Source organism: Botryllus schlosseri, chromosome 7 (genome assembly GCF_051294905.1).
Source record: "Botryllus schlosseri isolate E-star chromosome 7, Bs_hap1, whole genome shotgun sequence".
NCBI classification, from domain to species: domain Eukaryota; kingdom Metazoa; phylum Chordata; class Ascidiacea; order Stolidobranchia; family Styelidae; genus Botryllus; species Botryllus schlosseri.
In genome coordinates, this window is record NC_137242.1 from 28,710,537 (window position 1) to 28,737,190 (window position 26,654).

Sequence of the window (26,654 nt, forward strand, 5' to 3'; positions counted from 1 at the left end):
ATTTGGATACTTAGTTTGACGGTAAGATTTATTTGGATACTTAGTTTGACGGTATGTCTCAACTGCTTCCAAAAAGGGCCAAAAATTGAAAATAAAGGGCCAAGGGGCCAAATTATTATTTTGGGGGCCAACTGCCTCTAAAAAAGGCCAGATTTCACGAATTTGGCCCCAAAAGGGCCAATCTGGCAACCCTGGCAAGAGGCCCTGTGCAGTGTGCACACTGTACCATCGCTGGCCTGCACAATCGTGTTTTCATTGGCTGGTGCTCACGATATTATCGCTGGCCTACACAATAGCATCTGCAATAGGCCTGGTACGAAAGATATCATCGCTGGCCTAACCATCGCGTGTCTGGCCTAGAATCCGCTGGCTCCTATCTCCCAATGGCTTGGAGATGATATGACATCGAATGTTTGCAAACATGTGCGTGTGTGCAAGCGTAATTGATTTCCGCCGATACTTAATTCGAAAAAATTAAAACCCCCTCATTTTATTTCAACCACCTCCCCCACTCTTATTTTTCGGCTGGCTACGCGTCTGATCAGGTGAATTTCCCACGGAGGAATTAGAGCGAGTTATCATGTCGGCATCAATTCCAGTATCAGCTACTCGTCCTTCCAGTACTCCAAACCGTAGTCCTCGGGTCCCGGCTATAGGATGCCACAATTGATGCATTGCGCTTTATAATGTCGGCGTTGCAAAAGCGGTGAACATTAAATTTGCGTGGTTTTTCTCGTATTTGCTCGTACTGCGCGTCTACAATAACACTGTGTAGGGATTTTGCTATCCGTTTTCATGCTGGCGTCGTGAAATCGGTTGTCTTGCAAGCAGTTATCATCCGGTTAACCGGTTAGCTAAATTCCAAATATACGGATATAGCCGTTATCCGGATAGTGAACATTATCGATGTCCGAACTACCCCCACAGAAAGGTATCAAAACAGGGATGGGCCATTTGCTTCCAGCAGCAGAATAATTGAAGTTCGCGACAACATTTTAAGGTTGAGCGAAGAAGTGTTTCCAAAGAATGGTTCTAAAAAATACTCAAAAATGGAGACAGAATTGTGAGAAGTTGGTTCTTATATTCGAAAAAGCAATCTAGATTGTATTGTTATTGCTGTAAGTTGTTCCATTTTACTGACTCTGCTCTATTTATCACAAAATGTTCCGATCACTATTGGCATTTAAATCCGCGCATATTTGAGCATGAGAATTCTAAAATTCACAAAGAATGCATGGAAAATGGAAAGAGCTTGCAATGAGACCACAATCGTTACAAACAATTGACAAGAACATCCAGAAACATATGCAATGCAAAGCTACTTGATTCGACACCATATTTAAGCTCGTGTCTGAAACTTTATTTGACCATTTGTGTTTCAATTCCGAGCTGTGAGAGGAGCTTCTTAGAGCTTAAACTGATTGATTCTTATTTACGCTCCACCATGAATGATGATCTGCAATCAGCTCTACTCATTCTGTCTATAGAAAAAGACTACGTTCAAAGACTTGAATTTGAGGATATTATCGCTGCTTTTGCTCCGGCGAAAGCCCGAAAAGTTAAGTTTTTAGGCGGCTATTGATTTTCTATTTCCACAATACATTCGTTTGCTATTTCTTGTCATTATTATTTTCGGCCTTAATAACGTTGAGATGGTGAGGCTGAGACGCGGCATATTATTTATAATTATTTTTATTGACAAGATTGCTTCAACATGAATCTATGTCGAAATCTGCTGCGGTCTACTTAGGAAGGCGGGCGGCATTTTAAGCGAGAGCCAGGGGCGGCAGCATATGCTGCTATGCCAGTGCTCACAAGCACTCTTCGCGTACCACCTAAGCAGCTTTCGTGTACCACACTTTGAGAACCACTGGATAAATACTGATTTGTTAATTTGCTCAACTCACATAAGCACAAGTCCAATTGTGTGAAATACATAGTGATCAATATTTTTCGAACCACTCTATTGGCCATCAGTGTTGTGCTGATGACGAAATATCGGGCATAACGAATAACCATGTCCCAGAATATAATAATGCACGTCATATTTCGCATACCCAGGTTTAGCACGTTATATATGAAGAATTTGAACATGCTTAGTTTAAAAAAGGTGGTGCCAACGAGGCAACAATTATTAATTTTTGAACGATTACCGTAAAATGTTGTGAATTAAGTCAAAAGTATTAGCATAGTATCTTATAAAATACATCGGAGCCGGAGCTACTTTCCAAACAACCAGCTCCAGCTCCGGCTACGGCTCCATCAGAATTTTATTCAGAGCTCCGGCCTCAGGTCCGTTGAAAATCCACGGCTCCGAGGCTCCGATCCCTTTTTAGTCTATTGTGTCGATGTTCAAGGTCTCATAGAGACTTTGGGAACTGTGAATTGCGCCCTTCATTTACGCTTCAAGCCTAAAAGCTGCTGTTTCACGTAATACAAATCAATTCGCTTCTATTCCTGTAGCTGGTACCACTGGCATGAAGGGTCTTACGAGAATTCGGGCTTTTTGATTTCAAATTTAGAATATAGTACTCAAGCTACTCAAACGTGAAAAGTTTCCGTTGATTTTGAACTCATAAATATCCTACTGGTTCAACTGTCTAAAACAGTGACTCTCAATCTTTTTTCTCCAGCACTCCCTTTCAAGAATTTCGTGGGTCTGCCCCACACCCCCTATTTTAAGGACTGTGTTAAAAACGCAATGGATAAGTGGTCGAAGTCCAATTTCGGGTTGGGACTTCACTATTAGACCACCCGACTAATTACCAGTATAATTGTATGTGCTATTTTCCGAATAAAATCTATGCAGGTTGTTATAACAACCATCGGGTAAGGCATACGGACTTGTAGCATTTGGTTCTAGAGCAGTGGTTCTCAACCTTTTTTGACACGCACCCCCCTTGGAGATGGTCAAAAAAATCGCGCCCGCCTGACCCCCCTTGCGATTTATCGTCATGTCAAAAAGAGCACATCTAATACAGAGGTGGGCAACGTTTTTGATAACCAAGCCCGCATTTCGATTGCTTATGTAGCGTAAGGCCGCATTCCAGGGCATAGTCGTAGCCGTAATGAACGATATGGACGCAAAATTCCTATGGTAAACTGTACATATCCATTCCCGGTGAACTCCGGACTATTCTACTTTTCACAATGGCCTATTGTACGCACCGAAATCGCGAGTGGCAATGTTGTGAATAGTTGCCGGGAGGTGCATATTGTCGCGCGGAGCGCGAAAATTTTTCAGGGCCGCGAACGAATTGTTGTTTCTTGCCAATTCCCATTCCGGCTCAGATTAAGAAGGGCGCTACTGCATTAAAATCGAAAAATGAAGTCTTGTTGAATTGCGCGGAGGGCGAAGAAAATTTCAAGATTAATTAAAATCTCTCGAAAATGCGGGAGTGAATTCGTAATTGCAATTTGCATGTCTTCGGCCGCCAACACATACTAATTGAATTAGTCGTCGACGGCCGCTCAAATTCCCTTCTACGGCTGCAGGCTGCCCACCCCTGATCTAATAGTATAGGCTACATAAGGTATATCTTGCGCCAATTTTGAATCTGCATTTCGGTTGTTGAGTCTTTTACTTGACAAATTTCTCCAAACTTATTTGAAAATAACAAAAAAAAATTGAACAAGACATCTGTTAATTAATTTCAAGGTAGGTCACCCTGAGACTAATCCTGATGCTGGTAGTGAGTACAGAGAGCAAGGCGTCGTTCTGTCCTGCCAGGCTAAATTTGACCAGTTTTGGAAATTAATTAAATTGTGGTGATTTATAGCCTAATTGAGGGCGAAACCCGGTAATCTATGTCGCATCTGAGTCTGTCTTCGGCAGTGCAGTTCGCAAGCTACTAACAAGACCTGCCCAGCGCGACAAGCTTTAGGCTAATATCAAAGCTATGAAGCAATGAATGACTTACACGTGGGAATTGCTCTCTATATCTCCAAATAATTTCAAAAATTTGCTCAAATCAAGTTGAAATCAGACTATACTACGTTGAGTGCGGTTGCTAGAGTTTGTATTTTGCAAGCTTTCTTGAATATGGAATAAATTTCATCTTCATTAATCGTCTTCTCATAATGGATGTGAAACACATGTTCAGACACGTGCAATTTCTCGCGCCCCCCCTATACTGACTTCGTCAATTTCTCGCGCCCCCCTGAGAGCCTCCCGCGCCCCCCAGGTTGAGAATCCCTGTTCTAGAGCGATGTAGACATCCTGAATTATTCTCTGCTATTGGAAATACAGGTAAGTTGATTGTATCGTGTCGTGTCTTTTTATTGCTTTGTATGACTAATAAATAGTGCTGGGCACAATATTCCGAATACTCGAATTTCAATCGAGTATTAGTTTTGTTGATTCGAGTCGAGTAGCCAAATACGATTTTTCGAGTACTCAAATTATACGCTTCTCACCACTGAAAGTTAATTTATCAACGACAATTATACTTTCGATACTATCTTTCACTTATGAAGCCATGACACCTTCATTGGCTGTATCGTAGCATGCGAAACATGTGGTACTAAGCTACGAATGGTACTGGACGTCGCACATTTCCTAAGTCATGATTATTATCCTTCAACGTTGTCACCAAGTGGAATGAATTCGGTATGGTCGAAAAAATACCCATGTATCTTGTATGAGATGGATAACTGGCATTATACTCATTGTGGTGGCATAATCGTCACATATTTGAACTTTGACGTATTACTTTATGTTATGACGTCATAATGTGTGATGGTCGATCACTCGACTCGACTCGAAGCATATTACGTGATTCCGAATCCTATCACTCAGGTACTGGATTTTGCCCAGGCCTACTAATAAATCAACAGAGAATGTGGTAGACATCTTTACTCACATTAAATTTAGTACTGCACCAAGCTCTTAACTTTAACATGAGTGGGGGTAACAACACTAAGCAGTATCATATTTTATGATACGATGAAGAAATATTCTGACGATATAATTTGGTAGCTCTCAAATACAATTATATTTAGTTAATCATTTTGGCTAAAAAGCTTTAAATTTTTAATACGAAGGGCATCACTCTCAAAAGTTGTACAGTAGAATGTTGTTTCTGCGCGGCTTTGATTGCCGATTTCCAGGCGCAGAAGCCTTTCTAATTTTGAGATATCTTGACACAAAACTGTTGCAATTCAACTGTCTGGCACTCCAATGTTAAATACTGAAGCAATGTATTGTCCAAACGTGACGAGTACAGAGCAGGATTTACAATTAATTAAGAGTCATCCAAAATATCCAACTGAAAATGTTCCAACAGACGCTTTATATACCCCAATAGAAAGGACGCGATAAAGAATATTACTAATAATTAACATTGCTACAATTAAATTGCGCAACGAAAATCAGGGAAAACAATGAATGGACAATCGTAAACACTCCTCCCCTTGGCTGATCTCAGCCAACAACCGACTTCTCCAACAAATGGAGTTTCTGAATTGGTCTCGTGACCAATCCACGCGCAGTTTTTAACTTGAGAGTTCGGACGAGACCGTCTCTACTCTTGTACGCATCGACTACTTTTCCGGTCTTCCAGTTCGAGCGGGAATACCCTTCATCGGCAATAAGACAGACGTCTCCGACTTCTGGAACGGAATGCTCTGTAGTCCATTTATTTCTGCGGAGTAGTGTTGGCAAATACTCCTTGGTCCATCTAGTCCAGAAGTGTTTCAGCAAGGTCTGAAGGTAGCGAAACCGTTTTGAAACGTTCACAGTAGACTTGACCGGGAAATTCGGGAGGTGACGTAACGGACGACCGAGAGCGAGATGTGCGGGTGTAATCGCTTGTTCGTTCCTCGGGTCGGATCCCAGATAAGTCAACGGACGTTGATTCATGGCGCATTCAATATCTGTTAACACAGTATACAGCTCAGAGAATGTCAATTTGGCCTTACCGAGAACTTTTCGTAGAGGCTCCTTTATCGACCTATTCATCCGTTCGTAGAATGCGCCACGATGGGGTGCTCGCTCTGTGATGTATTTCCAGACGATCCCGTTATCAGTGAGAAACCTTTGCAAAGCTTCGCCTTCCAACTTCTTCCGGAGCGAGGCGCGCGTTGATATCGTCAGCAACTTCTCAGCTTTCTTGAATGTTAACTGATTATCACAAATGATTTCATTGCACCAACCTCGTCTGTTAATCATGCGTTGTAGAGCCGCCAAGAATTCCTCCGTTGTCATGTCGTTCGTGAGTTCGAGATGAACCATCCTGCTATGAGGGCACGTAAACAGACAAATGTAAGCCTTTTTCATCTGGTCGCCACAGGACTTCACGTAAATAGGCCCTGTAAAATCTAAACCGACCTGTGAAAAGGCGGGAGAAATGCAAACGCGTTCCGAAGGGAGAACACCCATTTTTTGGTGCAGATGTTTCGTGTTGTGATGTCTACACACCACGCATTGGCGCAAAACTCGACGAACTTCATTGCGAATGTGAATGATGTGAAAGCGTTCCCGTAGAATGGCGATCGTCGTGTCTTGCGGTGAATGAGCGGCTGCCTCGTGTACATGCAAAATCAATTTTTCAATTAGTGGTTCCTTGGCTGGAAGAATAATGGGAGCCTTTGCACAATCAGACAACTCCGACATACACAGACGATTTCCAGCGACAATTAATGAGAGTTCAGTTTCGAGCCGTGGATCCATGTCTCGGAAGGGACAGGTGGTTGGGACATTTTTAACTTCCAACTGTTCAAATGAAGCAGCAAATCTAGACCTTTGTATCAAACGAAACAGGTGCACCTCCGCCAATTTGAATTCGTTGGGCCCTATGAAGTTGTTTTCGCAATCTGGATCAAGTTTGTCAAAATCACGATTCTTCCATCGCAGAATTCTAGCTGTAACGCGAACAATTTTCGAGTAACTGCTAAACTTGCTTTCATAGAACGGAATTGAAGTCTCAGTTTTCGTTAGTAGCACGTGTTTTGCGGCAATCTCGAATTTCACGTCATCAAGGGAATGTTCTAATTTTGATTTCTTCGGCCAATTCGAACCGCCTTCCGAGAGCCAAGAAGGTCCAAACCAATACTTTGAACTGTCTTTGATAAATTTAAGACTCACCCCCCGACTGTGCATATCCGCCGGGTTATCGACACCGGGACAGTATCTCCACACGTCGGGTGAAACGAGATCGTGAATTTCTTGCACGCGATTGCGAACGAATGTCTTCCAGTGGGAGCTTGGCTTAGCAATCCAGGCAAGCGTTATTTCGGAATCAACCCACAAATGAATCTGATCACACTCGACGTGCGAATCCCATGCGTTGAGGACATATTTGACCAATTTCGCTAAACTATGAGCAGCCATCAATTCAAGTCTAGCAACCGAAACGGATTTCAACGGGGCGACTCGGGTTTTAGCGATCAAGTATTGAATATGAACGTTACCTTGATCATCTTCTGCTCGCACGTACACAACTGCTCCATATGCTTGCTCGGAAGCGTCGGCAAATCCGTGAAGCTGCACACTTTTCACTGATGTTAATCCAGAGAAAATGTACCGAGGGATTTTGATTGAATTGAGCACAGCCAAGTCATCAATCCACTGTCGAAACTTCATAGCTATGTCGTCATCCACTGGTTCGTCCCATTCGTATTGTTTCTTCCAAACTTCTTGCAGCAATATTTTGGCACGTACGACATATGCTGAAAAGAAGCCAAAAACATCATATATCTGACTCAGTTTGCTGAGCATGGTTCGCTTCGTGACGTTGGTTTCCTGCTCGCACATCTTGGGCTTGACGTTGCAGTACATCGTGTCATCAGTAGTACACCACTTCAACCCGAGAGACGAAGCTTCACCTAAATTGCTGTCGCCGAGATCTAAATCACAATTGGGTAATCGCGCTTCCGCAGGAATGCGATCCATTAATTCTCGACTGTTAGAGGCAAATTTAACCAAAGTCCAGCCACCGCTCTTAAAGAAATCAACCAAATTGCGCTGTTGTCTGGCAACATCCTCAACGCAATCTCCACCGATATGGATATCGTCCACGTACATGTTTTTCTTAATTAGTTCTGCAAAGTTGTGACCGAAATTTCCAACCATTATAGCTGAATTAGCATGGTGATGAATCGTTTGTATCGCAAGAAATGGACTGGACGAAATGCCAAACATGACCCTTTCCATAACGTAAACGTCAGGTGCCCTTTGTGGGTCGCAATTTCTCCAAAGATACAACTGATACCGTTGATGATCATGTGCTATGGCAGTTTGACAAAACATTTTGCGAATATCACCATTCAATGCTACTCGATGTGTACGAAAACGTAGCAATACCTGACCGATATCTGGTAGCAGATTCGGACCTTTCAATAGACAATCGTTTAATGAGTGACCGTTCTCAGTTTTAGCACTTGCGTCAAAAACGACCCGCAATTTTGTTGAACAACTATCCTCACGAAACACGGGGTGGTGAGGAACAAAATAATGCGGAAGGGATTGAATTACTGCCATCTCGTCTTGACTCAATTTTCGTGCAAAACCATTTGATTGGTACTCCGTGATTGCGCGATCGTAACTCTCCAATCTATCAGGCTTTCTACGCAAGGATTTCTCAATAGCCATTAAACGTGAATAAGCCTCTTTATAATTGGATTTCAATGCGATTGCATCCCTCTTGAATGGTAGAGAGACTGAATATTTTTCGCCATCGAATGTTACTGACCTGTTGAATTGTTCAATTGCATCGGTTTCCTTAGCGGTGTATACATCATCAATATCCACGAGCCCGATTGAATTTTGACTCCAAAACCGTTCGAGTTTCCTGTCCAACTCCTTCCACGAACCTAAATCTGGCTCAGAGACGTTCATAGAAATTTTAGTAAGTAGGCAATTTGAGGGAATGTCAAAACCAGTCGAATTTCGCGAGTAAGGCCCAGCTAAAACCCATCCGAAAATGGTTTCAATGGCAAACGGAGCGGTCTCTGGAATTTCTGGACAAATCACTGACCCTTGCATCAAGGAGAAGTAGTAACGTCCACCAATTAAAACGTCCACTGTACCTTCATCCCGGGGTAGAGGATCAGCCAGTTGCAATCCATCGAGGTGAGCGACTTGATCTGATCTCAATACGGTCCGATCCAATGGTGTACAAATTATCCCCTGTTGGACATACGCCTGAATTGTAACTGGATCATTATTTTGATACAGAGGGGATAATTTGAACTGCACAAGATCCATGATGTTTGAAGCTGATGAACCTCCAAAGCCACTAACATTCAATAAATCACTTTGAATAGTAGGAAGATTGAGGTACTCTGCTACTCTACCAGTGATGAAACTTTTCTGAGACAGAGAATCAAACGCAACTCGGACACGCATACTTTTACCAGAGTGAGCAATCTCAGCCTGCGCTGTAGGAAGCATGGTGAGAATCTCGCTGTCGCGAAGACTGGTCGCCATCAGAATTGTCGAAACCATCGCCTTGGTACGTTGAGGTGTCTCGCCGACGTGTAAAAGCTCATGATGAGGTTGACCACAGTTCGCCACAGCGCATCGGGATTTACATTGGTAAAAATGCTTCGGATGTCCGTTTTCTCCCTTAGTTGCGAGGCATCTGAAACATACTTGACCGGGTTTAGAGATTACATCTGCCATGCGCTTTTCCGTCGATAACTCAAGAAATCGTTTACAGGTTTCAAGACGGTGAGCATTACTGCAATATGGACACAGCGGCAAGGGAACTGATTGAGTCACTAATGACTGTGCAGAGAATTGATTGTCGCTCTGCTTGGTCTTCGATTGCTTCTCCGATTTGTCGTCCGTTGGCCTATGACTAGCGTTCTTTATAGTCTCCATCGTTGCTATCTCTGTCGCGAGAAAATCGAAAAACAAATCAGAAGTGGCTATTTCGTCAGTTTCCAACAAAGGACTAATTTTGCGCATCCAGCGCTCATGCAATTTTGCCGGCAACTGAGATTCGAGCACCTGGGTGAATATTTGATCCCATTTAATATCGTGCTGTGAGAGAACTGTTCTCTTGGCAGTTGCTCGATCAAGCAAACCACGTACTTTACCGATTTCGCAATCAACTTTCCGTCCATCCAAGAGATCCTTAATATGGCTGCGGACGATGACTTGACTTCGGCCATATCTCTTCAATATTGCATCAATTGCGGCTTCATAGTTGCTTGCGATCGATGGGAAACCGTTGAGTACACCGGAGGCGGAACCCTTCATAGAAGTTTTGAGATAAGTCATCTTGTAGAACTTACTCACCTTAGGGTTATTGTAGAACTTACTCACCTTAGGGTTATTGTGAACGAGAGGTTCGAAGGACTCCCAGAACGTGGGAAAGCTGAGGACATCGCCATAGAACGAAGGTGGGGTCACTCCGCTTGGCAAACTTCCGGCTGCCTTGTCTGCTTTATCTAAAGATATCAGTTCGTTAAGCCGGGTTTTTGCGACTGGGATTGTCGCTAAATAAACTTGCGACGATTCTCTGAAGCCCTTCGATATTTCAGATTTTGTGCCATCTTCCTCCAACGAATCTATCTTCGAATCGACGTACGATTTCAGATCGGCCATTGACAGTTCCGCGGACCTTACGTACACCTGAATCTCTTCAATTGAATGCGAGTTGGTGCATTTCAGGTCAAGAGTCTGTAAAAGCTCCAGAAGTTCCTTATGCATTCGACGGAAGCGTTTCGAAATCACTTCGGGTGGCTTCGATTCCGAGCTCGTTGAAGACTTCTCCTTTTCTTCGGCTGTCTTCTTGACGTCTGCCATAAATGTTGTAAGGTTGTGCCGTTCCTCTTTTGCTCTTTCACGCGATTCTTCCAGTTGTAATAGAAAACGCTTTTCAGCGGCTTCCTGTTGAAGCTGAAATCTTCGTTCTGCGGCTTCCTGCTGCTGTTGCATCATAGTAAAGAGAAGCATCATGTCACTAGACGCACCTTGCTTAAGCGGGGAGAAAAGAGGTGAAGCTGAGGCTGAGTGATCAAGCGCCGCCGACTGATTCGAGGTTTCAGATTTGTCCAACTTTTCTTGAACCTTCGCTTCACGCGCTTTCTTCAATCTTTCGACAAGAACGGCTTTTGTCCCCGAGATCGGCTCATTCAAACTAGAGAGTTCGTTGCGAAGCTCTTCTACCGTCATCTTCGAGATAACCTTAAATGTGACAGCACATTGCAATTGCGGTTTCCCGTCAGACGGCGAATGATGAAGAGACATATCGCTGAATTGTGAACACTACGTAATTTGAATTGCTCCGATCCTCTTAAACAAACTTCAGTTGTTGAATCCTACGAATGAATCGTCCGTTATGTTGAAGGTCCCAAGCACAACGTGGTCTTGAATGTAGCGTACACGCTTGCTAGGTATCCTTCAATCGGTGGTAATTAATTGTAAATTGTTTCTGCGCGGCTTTGATTGCCGATTTCCAGGCGCAGAAGCCTTTCTAATTTTGAGATATCTTGACACAAAACTGTTGCAATTCAACTGTCTGGCACTCCAATGTTAAATACTGAAGCAATGTATTGTCCAAACGTGACGAGTACAGAGCAGGATTTACAATTAATTAAGAGTCATCCAAAATATCCAACTGAAAATGTTCCAACAGACGCTTTATATACCCCAACTGAAAGGACGCGATAAAGAAGATTACTAATAATTAACATTGCTACAATTAAATTGCGCAACGAAAATCAGGGAAAACAATGAATGGACAATCGTAAACAAATGTCTTTTGGATATCGACACGCAGTGAGCTGCAGGATACAATACCTAGTTCAAACTATTATGTGGAAATAAAACGAGCTATCACATTATCAGTTTATTAATATTTTTATCATTTCCAAACAGCACATAACTGCGCTACAATGATAGGATAGGAAGGTGTCGAAACGACTTGGAGTAGCTAGCGTGATGAGAGTGTTTTAACGGAGAATTGGCAATGCAAAAGTACGCCGAATTCATTTTACATGAATTCAAATGAACCACTGGATTCATGGAAACATCGTTGCTGGATATATTTGGCGATGATCACAATGAAAAACGTTATGATTTGACGGATTATGTCGAATGTTAGTTTGCAATGAGAACTCAGGGATATATAGAACTATTGTTCTACTATAAAATCATATGTCCTTATTACAACATCTACTGTGAAGCCATTTTGCTTCAGCGCCCTTCCACAACACCCCTGAGCCCACCCCCCATTTCGCCCCCTGAGCGTTTCCGCCCTCTTCAAAGTTCAAATCGCCCCCTTGAGTTCGCTGGAGACAAGGTTAAGAACCACTTGTCGAGATCTACAAGGTATTCCTGTTTTTGATCTGTGAATGGGACAGTGGAAATCATTGAATTAAACGCAAGTGCCCGATGAGAGAGTATCTTTCACCAGGCTTTAAAATGTTTCAGAGCTTGCTCTTATCGACAGATCTAATGTTGTATTTCCGCCATAATATAATAAACTACATCTCATGACAAAGTTTCTAAAGGCTCTGATCAAAGATAGTGCATGTTCTAACTACATTCACGAAATGTTTCCTAACTTCAGTGAATACAGTAGGCTAGAGCAGCGGTTCCCATCTTTTTAGACATGCGCCCCCCTGACCACCCCTCCCTACACTTATCGTCATGTCAAAAAGAGCACATAATCTAATACAGAAGTAGGCAGCCTTTTTGCGAATCACGGCCGCATTTTGGTTAATTATGTTGCCTAAGGTCGCATTTCAGTGCATAGCCATAATGAACCAACTGGACGCAAAATACCTTTGGTAATCCATCCATATCCATTCCCGGTGAACTCCGGACTATTCTACTTTTCACAACGGCCTATTGTACGCACCGAAATCGCGAGTGGCAATGTTATGAATAGTTGCTGGAATTGCATATTGCCGCGCCGAGCGCGAAAATTATTCAGATTCACGAATGAATTCCGTAATTAATAGTAGCAGTATCACCTATTACTTGCAAATATTTATGCTTTCTCAACCCACGTGATGGTATTCACCGTTAGGGTTCATGGAGGGAATGCTTTCGAAAATTTAGGTCAAGTTATAAATGATAATGCATCTTCAGGTGGGCCAATTGTTATTAGTCACTTTGTTGCATGCTGTAATTTCTTGACCCCATCAGGATTGTCGATAGTATCGGTATAGGAAATAATGGAAATATATTGAAATCGCCCAGATGTACCATGAAAAAATTTCTTTCTCGAAGAGCACACGATTCTGATTCCTTTTGAGATTGCGCAGGGTACGACTAAATCAAAATCGAAAAAAAAGTGAAGTTATATTAAATTGCGCGGATCGCGAAGAAACTTTCATGATTAATTAAAATCTCTTAAAACATTTGGGAGTGAATTCCTAATTTCAATTTCCATATCGACGGCCGCCAACACATACTAATTGAATTAGGTGTCGACGGCCGCACGAATTCCAGTCAGCGGCCGCATGTTGCCCATCCCTGGTCTAATAGTATATATATGACATGTCTTGCGCCAAGTTTAAATCCGCACTCACGTTGTTGACTCTTTAACATTTCTGTCAAATTTATTTCCCAAAACTTGTTTGAAAATAGCAATAAAACATTGAACAGGACATCATTTAATTTCAAGGTAGGTTGCCCTGAGACTAATCCTAATGCAGGTGGTTGCTACAGAGAGCACGGCGCCGTTCTGTACGGCTGTCAAGCTAAATTTGATCATTTTTTAATTGAAAGTCTGTCTTAGGCAGTGCAGTTCGCCAGCTATTAACAACAGCTATCCACTGCACCGAGCCTTAGGCTACTGCCAAAGCTATAAATTATTGAATGATAAACGCGGGAATTGCTCTAAATCTTCAAAGAATATCAAAAATTAGCTGAAATGAAGTTGAGATCAGCATATCCTCCATTGAGCGCAACTGCTGAAGTTTGAATTTGGCGAGCTTTCTAGAATACGAATTAATTTTCATTTTGAACAATCGTCTTCTCAGAATGGTTGTGAAACACATGTCTAGTCAAATTTCATACTGACTTTGTCAATTTCTCGCCCCCCCTCCTCAACGGGGGTGCGCCACCAGGTTGGGAACCACTGCAGTAGACGGTGTATTTGTGGGACCGCGAATCAGAACACTCACCAAAAACCCCTATTTCTAATTAGGGAAGCGGATTTGGAAAAAATACATGACTCTCTTTCATGGATGTTGCCTTAATTCTTGGAAATAATGAGGATCCTGATTATTTGAAGGATTAATTGAAGACAATAATACCTCAAATCCAATAAACTAAGTTGAGAACTTTGTAGGATGTGTTTCGTATCACATATGGACCTAAACCTGCATAAGCGCTCTCAATACAGATTTTGAGTAAAGTTCCTATTTGATTTTTGCGAAAAATTGTGATGTGATGAGTGAATTCTGACGGCAAATTCGGAATCAGCATCGCTAAATTAGGTAAATTCAAGTAATCGTTCCAAAGAAACGAACAAAGTTGAAAAGTGTCGACCAGTATTATCGCTAGTAAAATGCCTAGAAAATCCTGACATTATATTGTGTGTGAATCGGATGATACTGACCAATAAGCTGTTAACCGCTTAGCTCCGCTGAAGTTCATGGTACTACTGGATATTAGGATTTGGGTACTCGTCGCTAGCAAACATTCCCTTTTTCTGATTATTAGTGGCGTCAGGAACATGGGTTACGGGACATAACGCGTGAGTGATTTTTTCAGTGGTTCGCAGATTTCCGAGATTTGGAACAACTTTTTATAGAAGGTAGTACTAAGGCTCCGACCCTCCGTGTACTTCCGATGCATCGACTTTATGGCTCGTCAGTAGTATAGCGGACCACTGTGCTGTGTATGTTACTCTGTTGCCCACTTTGTAAGTAATGTATCAGACTACTGCAGTTATGCTTGGCGAAATTTGTAAATTAGTATCAATTTACATTGAATGATAACCTCACGAACTCGGTTTGTGAGCCACTTACCAAACAAATATATGTCATTCTCACCAACTAATCGCAAGCAGAGTGGCTACTACAATAGTTGCCGTATTTCCAGATCCCGCGCTCTATTATGGGCTGCGAAGTTAAACGCACATTCGGTCGTTGCCTAATCAAACAACACTACTTTAAATGTAGGTCGGAAATTCGGCTATACAAAAATGGGTTATCCGAGACATTGGCCTACTTGATCTGACCATTGTCGCACCTGTAATGACATGTACTACTTTTCCAGGGGTACCCTCAAGACTATGCAAATGTGAATCACAGGTTTACAGCTACAACAGCACTGTCGGTTCACGAATGTGCATTCCATTGTAAGGTAGCTGCCCCTGCAGGCTGAAAACAGTCAAATTGATAATCTTATGTATAAATACCGTAAAAATACTTTCAGTAGAAAAAATTCACTATAAATACGATTACCCCTAGTCGTGAACTCGGGGCAAATACAGCTAGTAAATACAAAAGTATGCCGCCAACCTACTTGAGGGACACCAGTTAGTTTGGTGACTGGATTGCAAACACGCAATTTTTATGCCACGACAAGTATCAAGAAAATAGTAATTTGCATTGTGATTCTTCGCACTAGCCAGCAATAAAATTCTAAAAGACACTTCAAGTACTTCGGTATCATATTTTGAAATATACTTACATATTGTCGTTTATTGCGTTTGCAAATTGTTTATTACGGTGCATCCCGATTGAACGTGTACCTGCACAGCTAGGCGATTAACCTAAGCCTTGGAATGAAATAGCTGCGTAAATGGTAATTTTCTTCAATTAGCAATCAAGACATGTATATAGTGTATGAATCTGAATCGAATAGAGGAGAGAAATATTTTGAAATGATCAGATTTCACAATATGCTGTGCGAATGACAAATCGGCAAACGGTTTCATCCAGTGGTTCCCAACGTGGGCGATATCGCCCCCCAGGGGGTGACTCGGCGGTCTAGGGGGGCGAAAATAACGAAGGGGGCGAAAACGGACGAAGGGGCGTTATGGGGCGAAAACAACGAAGCGGGCGATATGGGGGCGATGGCGCGGTAAAATGGCCATATTGGAGTCGTAACTACTGCACCCCAAACCCTCCAATTGATGGTGGGGGCCCGAAATCGAAAGAAGCCTAAAAATATTTCGTGAATTAACATGAATGATAGAGTAATTGTTAGAAATTCATGCGACTTTTTCAAAAATGCTTCGCGCTGCGCGCGATTTAATACTTTCATGTATCTTGATGTTGGGGTCCCCGTCACCCAACAAAAATACGCAGGATATATGGAAATTGGAGACTTCGGCGTCGGTCATTACTGCGCCACGACGCACCAAGATATATGAAGTTAGAGGCCATGTAACATGCGACTTTGAGAAGTGTGCCAGAACGATCAGCAGCGAGAAGGAATGCCCTTGTGTTGACGGAAAACCTCGATATATATATATATATGTTTAATTGTCCATAGGCACCTCAATGGCTGGCGTCGAATGTTCCTGTCCTGACAACCTTAACCCTACAGGACAAATGCCATCCCGCAAGGAAAAAAATATTTGCCAGTAAAGAAATACCAATATGAAATCATTTGCGTCTTTTAGTTTGGTACGTTTTGACGATTTCCAATTCTTCTGACATAGCAGAAATAGGAGGTCACAAAATAGCATCATGTAAAGAAATCAATATAACAACGATTCCGCCTGAAGATGTTTAATTATTATTACCACATCGACCATATTGACCGATTTAAACATGAATTATATAAATTTGTCGCGCTGCGCGCGTTTAGGCGAAATACGGTGACTCACCAAACAGTACATGAAATAGGGTATAGCTGATATGTAGCGACAAAAAGTCCACTGGCTAAGGGGGGGGGTCTGGGGTTTGGTTTCTCACCCCATGCGGGGCCAAAGACCAACGTTTTTTTCGGGGGGGGAGGACGAAGTGCTGTTTTTCGGTTCCCAATATTTGGGGGGGGGGCGATGATCGGTGTGGAGGTTCAAAGGGGGGCGATGAGTCGAAAAAGGTTGAGAACCACTGAATCGGAGGCCACTATTGCCATGTTAATACCGAAATGCCACTGAACTAAGTGTCAATCTTGATGTTCAAAGTATGAAGTACAAATCGACCATATAGCCGTCAAAAAAGAATATCGAATTTTTGTTTATCGTCCATATAGCTTATGATGGGTGACGGAGGTTGTATGCTGATTTAGGTAATGCAGAAAATAATTTATTCATATTGCCAAATTTGCAGTTACAGTTACGGTTTTATAATAGTAGTCGCCTGCGGTTTGAGATAGATAGAGAGACAAAACTTGATATAACCAAATATTCCAACTCAAGATAGCAAATCAACACTGCGCGAACATCAAACTAGACAACACTGATGAGGTCACGCCCAAGCAACATATATAAAGGACGAATCACGAGACGCCTATAATTGCAAGATAATTACTCCTGCAGAACCCTGCAGTTGCACAGCCTATAGCAAAACATTCATAACACTGATGTCGGCGAATGCCTTCGATTCAAAACAAATGATATAACACCCTAACGAATTTGGGGCATCTACTTTTGTTTTAATCGAGCGACCTTGCTTTGGCTTGTTATTGAATATCCTCGCCGGAATAGAGATATCCGTACGTGTCTATTGTCGCAGCAATACCTCGCGCGTGTTGCCAGTTCCGTATTTTCACGCGTTGATCGCAATCCAAAGAGGTAGTTCTAGAAGTCTCTCAATTTCCTTTGACCTAACCAAATGGTAGTAATAAATACAACCGATCGATTTGGTAACCTCATACCGATGAATGGTGTTACGATGAATGCTTTGTCGCCGTCCTCATTTTATTAATGCAAAACGTAGTGCCGAAAAAATATGTCGGACCACTCATCTTCCGGACATGCGTTAAAACATGCGTGCGGAACTACAGATAACCAACCACTAAAATACCAGAGGTGAGCATGAGTCAGAATTAGGATTTGGGAGAACCGGATTTGTCAGATTAGGATTGGATTGGGATATCAGATTTAATATTTTAATGGATTAGGATTTTGAATGGAATTACCGTTTTTTCGGGAAGACTGATGTGGCCTGTGACGAATGGCGCCAAAGTTTTTCATCCTAAAAAGTTACTTCAATAAACCGAACCGAATTCTAAGTTTATACAGGGTTAGGATTAGGATTACTATTGACATACACAAAATTTCTGGATTAGGATTACGATTGGAATATACAAAATTTCTGGACTAGGACTAGGATTGGGATATGTAGCTTCGGATTTGGATTGGACTAGAATATAGAAAATTCAAATCCGCTCATCACTGATATATATCTACTAACTAAACTAACTGGAAGGTAGTTATCTATAGGCAAACGCAATTTGGTCGTTCATGGGTCGGACCAGTCAAATGATGCCAAATGTTACCTGTGAAGCAATACGTTCTAAGGCACAACGAGAAAAGCGACAAAGCCTGACTACCACCTTACAACCCTTCATCATGTCTTAGTAAGACTTCCATCGCTTTATGATGTCATAATCCAAATAAACGAACATAAAGTCTTCATGAGGCTAGTTCGTAAATGAATTAAGCCCAGAGCTTAAGTTCAGGAGCACACCAAGTCTAGCCCGCTGGCTACGCCAACGTCAGTAGTGATGACTTTAAGGTAGAAATGGTTGCACAATGCACATGCACAAACGTCATTCAACAAAACACTGTTACCTCAATTCACCCAAAACGATGACACGTGCTTACTAGTGGTTTGGCAACTAATATATTTTCCAAGTGCGAAATTAGAACTAAAACTACTGAATTTTCGAAATCTATTACAAGAAATAGAACTAGAACTAATCAATTTTAAAAATCTTGTACTAGAACTAGTCTGGATGAAGAAAGTCGTGAATTGGATGATGTCCAGCCTGTAGACTGTAGAGCTACCTTCAAAGCACTAACTACGGGGAATACCTTGAAGTCAACATAAATGATATGACACCTAAACGACATTGGAAGATTTAACATTGTACTAGTCGAGCGGCCTTGTTTTGGTTTGGTATTGAATATCCACGCCTGAATTGAGACATCTATACGTTGCTATATAGCTTCAACAATACGTCGCGCGTGTTGCCTGTTTCGCAAATACAATTGTATTAGTCGAGCGGCTTTGTTTTGATTTGGTATTGAATATCCACGCCTTAATTGAGATATCTATACGTTGCTATAGCTTCAACAATACGTTGCGCGTGTTGCCTGTAACGCAAAAACAATTGTTCATCGCTACTTAGTTTTTTCGCTGTTGGCAGCAGACATAGGGTAATCGTGATTAGTAATGGTAATTGATCACGACGATTACAGATTTTCAAGTAATCGTAATAGCAATCGATTACATTCGGAAAAAATCCGAAGTAATCGTAATTGATTGTTTCACATATCTGACCGATTTCTTCGTGAAAAACCGATTACTTTTCATTTTTACTAAGACTATGGCATAAACCAGGGGCGGGCAACTTCTCAAGTCGGCGGGCCGGATATAGGAAAATTAAGTACTCGGCGGGCCGGATTGCTGAATCGATACATTATTGGCCGATTTATCCACACAATTGTATTTTAACGGCAGCATTGTCACTTCAAAGCCATTCCTCGCCGCTAATGACGAAGAAAATATGGATTTGAGAATAGTATCGTCATACAGGCGCCGCCATGCGTGCTCGTCTCTGATCAATCAATGCATGGTGCAACAGTGGCGAGATAGCGTACTGGTATAATCCATAGCCACAACACCAATGGGTGTGGGTTCGAGTCCGGCCGGGTCGACTCCAGAAATACTACCTAAGTGATGGAGGTTTATCTAGGCGTCACAATATCAAACTCCGCTGCAATTTAACATTCCAGGCTGATTTTGTTTTGGGGGGAGGGGGTTCAAGGACCACCAGCAGATCAAAATTTATATTTTATCAGTACCGCGGTAGCTTTCGATCGATACTCGTTTTATCAAATTTCGCGCTCGGCAAGCCGGTCAAAAGTTACCGTGAAATTGTCTTTGGCCAAATTGAAAGTGTGACGCAGACCAATTTCACTGAGCCGTGAGATTTGCCTGTGTCCATACCATATAGGACACTATGGTGTACTCCTTAGTTAAGATTTCAAGGCATTCGATAAGTCCGGTTCCCCAAATTTACCAACATATCAATTCATTATGGTTGACCAGGTGACGAGTTGGCGTCGTTGTTGAGCTGTGTGGCCTAATTAATCTCGATATTGAATTTATGCGGCCCGCGTCCTCTATACCAAATTCGAAAACTGACCCACGACCCATTTTGAGTTGGCGGCCCCTCGCATAAGCGGTGCCTTACAAAAGCCTAGAAGTGTGCCGTGCTACAAGTCTGCGGTTACGGAATCAAAAATATGAAAATGCAGTCTGGTGTAAATGACCAATGTGGTCGACAAACACCATGATTACCACAGATGACATTAGGGTTGGGTAGGCCTACATCGTAAATGCCAATAATGCAAGTCTTCTCGCTTCGACGAACTTATGCGTAAGCTCCACTCTCGCACGCTGCGCAGTGCGCATACCCGTATATAAAAACATATAGTCACTGAAATTTGACATAGCAAGCAAGTTACGGGGAATCTCGCCTCACTGGGGACGCGGACCACATTATCATGTTAGACGGAAAGCTGTCCGCGGGCCCGGACAAAATCCCTTCGCGGGCCGTATGTTGCCCACCCCTGGCATAAACCGACTAGTGAAAATTCGTTAACACGTATATGGCGATCTTATACCACGTTATTGATAGCAAATACGTCGGATTTTTGAACGCCGTTGCTCCCGTCGCCGTCACATCTCGCATGTAGGCCAACTAGCTTTGCCGCCATTCCGTATTGAATTATAGATATTCGATGTACACCATGCAATGTACAATTGTATTAGTGTCATTGTAATTTGTAATAACCACCCGCAGTATTCCGTAATTATCGGGTTATCAATTCACTACCGACGTACTACCTCGCAGCGTAGTGATAATCACCAATCTGCCTAGTTTCAAATAGTAACGATTGTAGTTAACGAAGTTTGAGCGCGCAGCTTGGCGAGAAGTCGGCCTACCTAGGTACACCTGACAAAAATTAGACATTGCGTACCCGTCAAATCAAACATTACGATTTCCAGAACGAAGACTTAGAATTCAACGACTGCTGATAGAAATCATGATCGAGCTAATGTTTGCCGTTATTCGTAACGGCATCTTGCAATATAACGGGTACCAGTCGTTTTTCGCAATACTTTAATCAAAATTTGGATCTGCTGAATAAGAACCCAATCAGGACTTCGTCACCCGAGGCCCCATTTTACGACCGCCATTTTCACAACTTGAAGACACGTTTGATGCGATGTGGATTCGCTGTGCAATTGTTGTTGTCGCGCGAATCGCGAAGATATCTTCAAATTTGTGACTAAATTTCGTCAATAATATTGGCAATTGCATAGACATTGTATCTGTTGTGGTGATCCTCTCTCAGCCCACGTGGTCAGATTTAGCGGTGATCTGAGGGAGCTGGTGTCTTCGGAAATTTAGGCACGCAATCACTGAGGATAACATTTTTCGTAGGGCCTGTTGTTATTATTACTTTACCGAATGTTGTTTATTCGTAACCTCCCGTTTGCTATACAGTCAAAAGATATTGGAGTCACCCAAACTTGGCAGACCACAACAACGAAAATTGTCTTTCGTAAGAGAATTGGGCCATCACTTTCCTCCGTGACTACAACTAGTGGTCGTTTCAGAGCGGCTCAATCTCAATCAGGTTTATTAATATTTTCATCGTTTCAAAACATCACAAGACTGCGATACAATGAAAAGATAGGAAGGTAGTTGGAGTTGCCATTAAGATCAGACACCCACCTTAGCCTAGGCGAAGTAAATAAGAGGCATGCACACTGAATGAAAAGTAATGCAGAGAATATAAGACGCAAGCGACAAAATGAGGTGGCATCGGGCGGAGGGCGAGGTCGATGTTAAGAAGACTGGCTAGTATTGATTTAGAAGAAATTGCTTGTATTTCGACTTGAATGCGGACAAGCTCGACGACTGTCGGATAGCTGGCGAGATGCTGTTCCACAATTGCGGGTCCGGCATACTTGATAGAGCAATGCGTTTTCTTGTATTCAGTCCTGACCATATGGTATAGTTGTTCTTTGTTGACGCACGTGTGCTGTACTTGTGCGCTTTTTTCTCCGAGGTGAAGTAGTCGTTGAAATTTGAGGGCCATTGACCGCAATGGAACTGATACATAAACTTGGCAATTTCTAGCTTCCTCATATGTTCTAAGTTTAGAACACCAAATCTTTTGAGAAGCAATTTATCAGTTGCAAATCCAGGCCCCCGTGGGGCTTTGGCACCCAGTAAACACAGTACAGACCAAAGATGTAGAAAAGCCGAGCCGATATAGTAGATATTAGATCGCAGCAGGTCGTAGAAAGGGGGATTTTGTGTCGACTCAATTCAACGTCTTTTCCATGTCCTTCAATAATGTAAATATTATGCAGATGCTACAGCCTTTAAACATGGTGAGGAGAATGTAGATCCTACATTAGAAGAAGATCCTGATATATTAACCTGTTTTCTACCACTGGGCATAACCTGATCACGGCTGCGTACACACACCACATTATCTACTACATATTAATCACGTTTGTGATAATTTAATTTTAAACGAATTGGCAATAATGCCGTTGTAAAAAATGAAACGAACAAACGAACGAATGCCCGAAGAAAGAAACTGAAAACAGTCCGTATCATCAGGTTTCATCTTCTGATGAGCTGGATAAATAACCATGCGGCCTTTTCTTTTCAACACCCTGCAGAAATAAAATGAAAATGACGATTAATAGCCAAGACATTCGTACTGCGAAAATGGCAGAGGTAGCGAGTAACGAATGACTCCTACATTTTTTTCGCCCATACTTACTAAAATGGATTTGATTCTGAACTATTTCCACTCAAGTTTTCAATTTTTTTTATTATATTTTTTTATTATTATATGACTAGAGAACTGACTTCAATCGCCACTTCTACTTGATTATCAAGATCAACGATGACTACTTCAGCAATATTTGAAAACAGCCACTAACACAAAAGAATTCTTGACTAAAATTTCTTCACATTCTGTCAAAAATGATCAATTCAACAATCCAAATGAATCAGTTATTTGGCAGCTAGTTGGAGAGTTATATACCCCCAAGTCTAGAAAGTGGAATGATACCCTGCCTGGAAAGCTGAAGACCTAACAAAATTGTGTACAGAGAACAAAACATTTGAGTGGCTGCACTGGTATAGCATATTATTAGAATTGACAGCAAGATAACCAGCAAGACATTAAAATGAGAATTAGTGCAGTTTCTCAGGCAGTAGCGATACTCAGCCAGGAAAATAATTGACCTAGCAGAAAGCAAAACATTGTAAATAAAGCGAGCGAAACCTCCGACAAATGATACGATAAAACATTAGAATCGACAGTCTTACTGGAAGCAGAATAACTATCATGAGGGGTTAGAGAACAGAAGCCGGGAAGTGACCATCAGAAATTACTGCATACTGGCCGAACAGATCCATGACCACTAACAAATGGTCTTTTAATAGTCAATATTGATACCAAATGACACCACCCCTATTTCACCGCAACATTTAGCAAATCCAGCGCTGGAGTCAACCTTATATAACCGCTAACCAAACGCCCATTAGTTTTCCCACCTACTACTACGCGCTTCGCGGATGGAAATACGCATTAAAGCGAACGGACGCGACTTGTCACACTCTTGCTATTTCTGCTCCTTTTTTTTCTTCGTTCCTCTTCTCTTTCGCTTCCGCTTGAGGAGAGAAACAGTCGGCCGCGTTTACGGATCGTGAATTCCCGGCTTAAGGGTGATTCTTCCTCCAATGGTCAGCACCTTGAAAATTGAAAACAATGTTGTTGCAAAATGCATGACAATTTGAAAGTTACATCATTCTAATTATTCCAGTTATGGCCGTGAATCGTTACAAGTGCGGTAACCATAAGAATTATTACTATACTTCAACTACAAATACAATATATTGTATAAAATAATTACCAATTCTATTACGTTGATCGAGTCCCAAATAGATGAAATATGTCAAAAAATTTGCTAAAATTTTTTGTATAATTTGACAGATTCCGAAATCTTCTCAAAGTGCACCTTTCAAAAATTTGATATCAAGACTCCCAACATTTTACAATTCGAAGTTGGATGGCTTTACCAATACAAGTACAGTTTGTATCGCAATTGACAATTATGTAGAGAACGCTGCGAGACATGAGAGTAGGCCTACCCTAAAACGTTTCTCTGACATGGACATTAGGGCTCTTAAAAAATGACTTTTTTTCTCAAATCGTTCTGGCTACTTGATAAAATTGTTAGGTTACCTAATTCAAGCCTACACACCAAATTTGGTTCAATTCCAACCAGTAGCCGCATTGCTACAGGAAAAGAAAGTTTATATTTATTATACAAAAATAAATAGAAAAAAATTGAAAATTTTCTGTTCACCCCATGAAAGTGTTAGGTTATGTATAGAAACGATGTTCATCAAATTTGGTTCGATTCAAACAAGTGGAAGCGGAGTTATTGCCATCAAAAAATTTGGATTTGAATAAAATACTATTTACGGTGGGCACCACTATAATAAATAATTACAGAATTGTGTCACGCTTCATACTGTTTTACGCGACCGTTGTTATACACTGCATTGTTGCTGTGCTCTGGCTCCATTGATGTTATTTCTAAATTCAACATTAATGCGTCATAATTCTCCATCTGGTTTTGAATTCAACTCTGTTTTGCTTCCTTTATCGTGCCGGTAGCTCTTTAATTGGCACGCGAAAAGTTCTTCGGGTTTCAATAACGTTTATCATGAAAGAACTTTTGAAAGCAGTATTAAAATTTTGTACCATCAACCAGTTATTTAATTACTATTTATCTTCAAAGTAAATGCTCATTGCATGAAGCAGGGTTGTAAGACTCGAGTCACGATTTTCTGTTGACTCGACTTAACTCAGGTCATCTTCTCAAAGTACGGAAATGGCTCGACTCATTGCGCATGACTTGAGACTCAGACGGCCAAGACCGACATTTCATGATTATTTCAAAGAATAGTACAGCAAATCGCTATTGGGATTTCGCCAATTGGTACTGGTATTTGAAAATGCGGCCAGAAACTGCTAAAAGTAAGGAAAATTCGTATATTATAAATGCGGCCCACTCGATATCACAAAAAATATATAATAAGTTGGTTTAACAAGACTTAAATTGGAAACTGAGCAGCCAACACAATGACTTACACTCTGGCTCGAGTCATAATACCATAACTCGGACTCGGCCCTCTGCTCGCTGACTTGGACTTGACTCGGTGGTGAATTAAAAATGACTCGAGTCAAAACTATAAAAGTGAGATTGACTTGCGACCCGGAGCCTTGTGACTTGGTTACAACTAGGGCTGGGCACAATGATTCGAGTACTCGAATCTGAATCGAGTATTAATCGTAATGATTCGAGTCGAGTAGTAGAAGGTGAGTTTTTCGAGTACTGAAATTATGCGCTCCTCACAACTAAAAGTTAATTTACTATCGATAATTATAGTTTTGATACCATTTTCCACTGAGGACGCCTTGAAACCTTGATTGGCCGTGTCGCAGCCTACGAGACATAGTAAAGCTACGAACGTTACTGGAAATAACAAATTTTCAAAGTCATCATCATCCCACAACATTGTCAACAAGAGCAATGAAATCGGTATGGTCGAAAAAATACCAAAGTATCTTTAATGTGACGGATAACAGGCATTATAGTCTTTGTGGTGGGATAAAAGGTACATTTTTCAACTTTGAGATATTATATTCTGTTGTGACGTCATAATGAGTGATACTCGAATACTCGACTCGACTCGAAGCGTTTTACGTGATTCAGAATCGAATCACTCAGGTACTCGGTTTTGCCCAGCCCTAGTTACAACCCTGGCATGAAGCCTCAATAGTTACATGAGTGGGGTGACTAGACAAAGAACACAGTCACATTTGCAGCATATCATGAATGTCTCTTACTATATGTGATCTTGTTCAAATGGAGGTTGATGAAAGTGTATTTCCCATTCTTTCCGACTCTGCTATAATTACATCAGACTGGCAACCTTCTTCATGATGCTTCTTGCAGACTGACCAATATTGTCGCCGCCAACGGTACGAGTGCAAATGTCTGATATGTCAATATAGGAACAGAATTAGTTGACTGTTCATGACCGTCCACGCTCAGAGTTGCATCTCAAAGATGCTAAAATAAGCCTAAATATAATCCAAGCAATACGATCGTCCACTTTGACTGACTGAATTTCTAAAAATAATAAACATAACACCTTGATAGTTTCCACATATATACACATATATTAGATATATATACCGTCTGCTATCGGCACAACAAAGTATTTAAAAATAACAAAACAGATTCAACATACCACATATCTTGCAAAGGCTTTTGCTTTCATTCAATATGTCATCAAACTTCTTTAAATCCTCCTTTGTGGTGAGTGGCTTTGGAATTCTTCTAGGATCAATTCCGATATCGTTTTATCATATACAATCTATGGCGGAATAAAAGTTTTGGATAAGTTCTAAAACGAACACAATTTTCCACACAAAAGTCAATTGCCA

General features: G+C 41.5%; 2 protein-coding genes and 1 long non-coding RNA gene across 3 annotated transcripts in view; 1 reads left to right on the forward strand and 2 right to left on the reverse strand.

Annotated features, from left to right (window-relative positions):
- LOC145443197 (uncharacterized) overlaps window positions 1-26,654 on the reverse strand; it is a 550,061-nt gene that overhangs the window by 410,406 nt on the left and 113,001 nt on the right. The window lies entirely within an intron of this gene.
- The window catches only part of LOC145443209 (uncharacterized), a 451,826-nt gene that overhangs the window by 222,911 nt on the left and 202,261 nt on the right, over window positions 1-26,654 (forward strand). The window lies entirely within an intron of this gene.
- LOC145443194 (uncharacterized) overlaps window positions 5,305-26,654 on the reverse strand; it is a 267,709-nt gene continuing 246,359 nt past the window's right edge. Inside the window, exon 2 of the mRNA XM_080321183.1 lies at window positions 5,305-9,800. Within this exon, the coding sequence (XP_080177309.1) occupies window positions 5,423-9,622 (4,200 nt within the window). The 5' untranslated portion in view covers window positions 9,623-9,800 and the 3' untranslated portion in view covers window positions 5,305-5,422. The remainder of the gene's footprint in view (window positions 9,801-26,654) is intronic.